The sequence below is a fragment of the Pygoscelis adeliae genome, unplaced genomic scaffold (assembly GCF_000699105.1).
Source record: "Pygoscelis adeliae isolate BGI_AS28 unplaced genomic scaffold, ASM69910v1 Scaffold420, whole genome shotgun sequence".
In the NCBI taxonomy this organism is placed as follows: domain Eukaryota; kingdom Metazoa; phylum Chordata; class Aves; order Sphenisciformes; family Spheniscidae; genus Pygoscelis; species Pygoscelis adeliae.
Window position 1 is genome coordinate 824,322 of NW_008823871.1, and position 3,199 is coordinate 827,520.

Sequence of the window (3,199 nt, forward strand, 5' to 3'; positions counted from 1 at the left end):
CGGGGGGAGGCGGCGGGTTCCGTCCACCGCGGCCTTAGCGGGTTCTCGCTGAGGTGCGTGTCGGTGCGAGACGACAAAAGCTCCACCGCAAACCGTAACGACGCGCCGGCCCCCGGGGGAGAGGCGAGCGTCCCTCGGGCAGCCGTTTCGTGAGGAGGCAGCTCGCCAGGCCGGAGCAGGGCCAGGCTGCGGGGTGCGGTGGGCCCCGCTGCGGGCCCTTCCCAGAAACATCCTGAACGTTCTGTCAGCCCAGGGCGCAGCTCCTGGGGAAATTCCTCTCCTTGTTATCTCTGAGATACCTTCGTTGTTTCCATATGTTTAAATAGTGAAAAAAATCCGTTCAATATACAGGGGAAGGAATTCTCCCCCCAGCCTTTATTCCCATATTCTGGTAGGAGTTGCATGCTGCTGTCTGAAGACTAAGAGCCTTCGTGCCATTTATCATAATCAGCAGCAAATAATAATTGATTTGAGACATCAGCAAGAAAACTGGATAAATATAAGTCCAGCAAGGTGGGTATTTGGGAGAGGCTTTCTAACCCAGCAGTGTAATATAGCTAAAGAAGTCACGGCCTATTACTATGGAGGCTTGGCAATGCTCTCAGTGGGTGCAGACTAAAGTCTACGCAATAACTGAGTGCCTGCGTTCTCTTAAAACGTCACCAGAGGTAATAGAAATAAGATTGTACGCTCAAATGGATTCCAGCTTATCGTGGAAAAAGTTTACACCTCTACTGCATACTGAATTGAATGGGCCTGTGATAGCTAGCAGGCCTTCACCCACTGGAAAAAATGTTTAATTGGAAGTGTTATTGGAGAAATCCATCTTGTAGGTACGCCCCTTGCATTTTGGGATCACTGATGGCAGTGCTAGTGCTATCTTAAAGCTGTTGCATTAGGAAGCTGCTTTTTCCAGGACACACAGAGTTATCCAGTGTGCGCATGGCTTTTTTTGTCTCTAAAGGCACTGTAAAGCAGGAAGAAACAGCGGATGACTTTAGAGATGGATATTGAGCCATGATTTGGGAAGATCTTTCCAAGCCCAACCTCAGGCTTAAGTCAATGCTCAGGCCTGTGGCAAGTTGGCTCCCTTTGGCCTCAGTTTCCTTTTCATAAAAAGGCACAAGCGATACTCTCCTCCTCACCTGCTGCTTCCCTTGCACACACAGCCCCCTGCAGTAAAACTATTTGGATCTCTGCCCTCTGCAGCAGGGATTGCATGTCACCGGGCACTGCTCTACTGTCTGCCACAAGCAGATTGGGGCTCCACCCTTCATTGCAGTACGGACAATTTGGTGGACATTGCTGAAGAGCAAGTTCAGCTCTTGCAAGAGCAAGTATGTATAGCTGTCTACCTTCCAGACAATATAACTCCATGAACTAATTAAAGGCGGTATCTTTGGTTCTCTAATAATCTACACACACGTACATGCAACCTACCCTTGGACTCTGGGCAGCATCACAGTGATAGTGCAGGTCCAAGTCCAAGCCGAGAAGCCAATTCACAGGCCAGGGTTAGGATCAGATCCAGTGGTTGCCAGGCAGGTTCAGAGCGATGACAAGATGGGGCCAAGGTCAAGCAAGGAAGTCAGCCCACAGGTTGAGGTCTGGATCAAGAGGCTCCGTAGCCAGGCAGGGACCAGTGCTCCTCTGACACAGCTCCAGAAAAGACTGAAGGCCCAGGGCTGAGCTTAAATAGAGCTCCTGGGTGCATGAGTGTGGGTGGAGCTCGCAGGTGAGGCTGATCAGGGCCATTAAGGCTTATTGGTGCACTGAGGGGCCTGACAGGGACCTTTACTGCCAGCACTGTTTTTGGTAACTCCTGCAACCTCTCTTTGATCAGAGAGGTGGGTCGTGAAGATGCTTGATCGCCAGTGGGGATCCTTGTGTTCCTCACATTGTGCAGAACAGGCAGCAGGAGGAAAGGCTGAGGAACCCAAGAGCAAGCAGAACCCAAGAGCTTCTGGGACCAAACTGGAGCTAGGCAGAAACAACTGAAACCAATGTCTCTGTGCTGTTCCAGTGCGTATTTGGCCACACCGAGTGCACTCTGCAGGACCTGATGTGCTGCTATATTGCGTGGGATGGGAGGAGGGAGACCATTGTTCAGCAATTCCTGTGGCTTGTTAATGACATTGCCCTCGGTAACCATAATACAAAACTCGTTTATTTGGAGGGAGGTCAAGCCCTGGAACAAGTTGCCCAGAGGGGTTCTGGAGGCTCCATCCTTCGAGATCATCAAGGCCCGAGTGGATGCAGCCCTGGGCAGCCAGCTCTGGCTGCCCCTGCTCGAGCAGCGGGCTTGGACTAGATGATCTCCAGAGGTCCCTTCCCACCTCTCCTCGAGTCGGTGATTTGCCACGAGAGGAGAGGACAGGAGGGCTTTCTGCCGTGGATTTCACTCCTCGGCAGGAGCAGTGGGGCTGGCTTGATCCTGTTTGCTGCCACTGCCAGAGTTGGAGACCACCCAGGTTGCGACTGTGCCACTGCCACTGTCCGTCCACGTGCCCCGCAGCAGCAGCAGCAGCAGCAGCCGCGCAGCAGCAGCACAAACCCCACCTCGAGGGCCTTCTGTGTCCCTGGGCTCGTTGCGCTGCCTTGGCAGGCGATGGTCAGGGGGCGAGCGCTGCGTTTCCCTTCTTGGTAGGGGGTGCTACCAGGCCCTGCGCCCGGCAGGGCTGCGGGACCCCCGCCGGGATCGGCTCCTTGCTGCACGCCGCTGTCTGGAGGTGTCGCGGCCTCCCCGCTGACGGCGCGCTCTTCTCCCAGGGGAAGATGGGCTTAGAGCTTGCCCCTCACTGCGATCCCTCCTCCTCTGCCGGTCTGGCTGTGCTCGCCTCCTGGTGCTGCGGGACCTGCGGCGGGATCGGCTCCTTGTTGCGTGCCGTTGCCTGGAGGAATCCCAGCCTGCCCGCTGGCGGCGCTCGCTCCTCCCGGCGAAGGCGCGGCCATCCCGTTGGGACCTTGGAGCTCGGCCCTCATCGGGATCCCTGCTCCTCCACCGCCTCCGCCTTGCAGAGGAGTGATGGGCCGCAGTGCGCGGGTGCCCCGTGTGGACTTCCTGGCCTCGCCTGGGGGACCTGCTGCGTTGCCTCTCCCAGGCACGGGGACGCTCCCTGTTCCTGCTCCACCACCGTGGTCTGCTGCGGTGGGCCCGTGAGTGATCCCACCGAGCTCGGCCCCCGGTGCTGCGGGGCCT

The 3,199-nt window shown here is 56.3% G+C and overlaps 1 protein-coding gene across 1 annotated transcript in view; it reads right to left on the reverse strand.

Annotated features, from left to right (window-relative positions):
* DNAJC17 (DnaJ (Hsp40) homolog, subfamily C, member 17) overlaps positions 1 to 2,982 on the reverse strand; it is a 20,019-nt gene extending 17,037 nt beyond the window's left edge. The window contains exons 1-2 of the mRNA XM_009333952.1: positions 2,856 to 2,982; positions 2,560 to 2,759 (exon numbers count right to left, since the gene is read on the reverse strand). Of these exons, the coding sequence (XP_009332227.1) occupies positions 2,560 to 2,759; positions 2,856 to 2,982 (327 nt within the window). The remainder of the gene's footprint in view (positions 1 to 2,559; positions 2,760 to 2,855) is intronic.
* Positions 2,983 to 3,199: the final 217 nt, after the last annotated feature.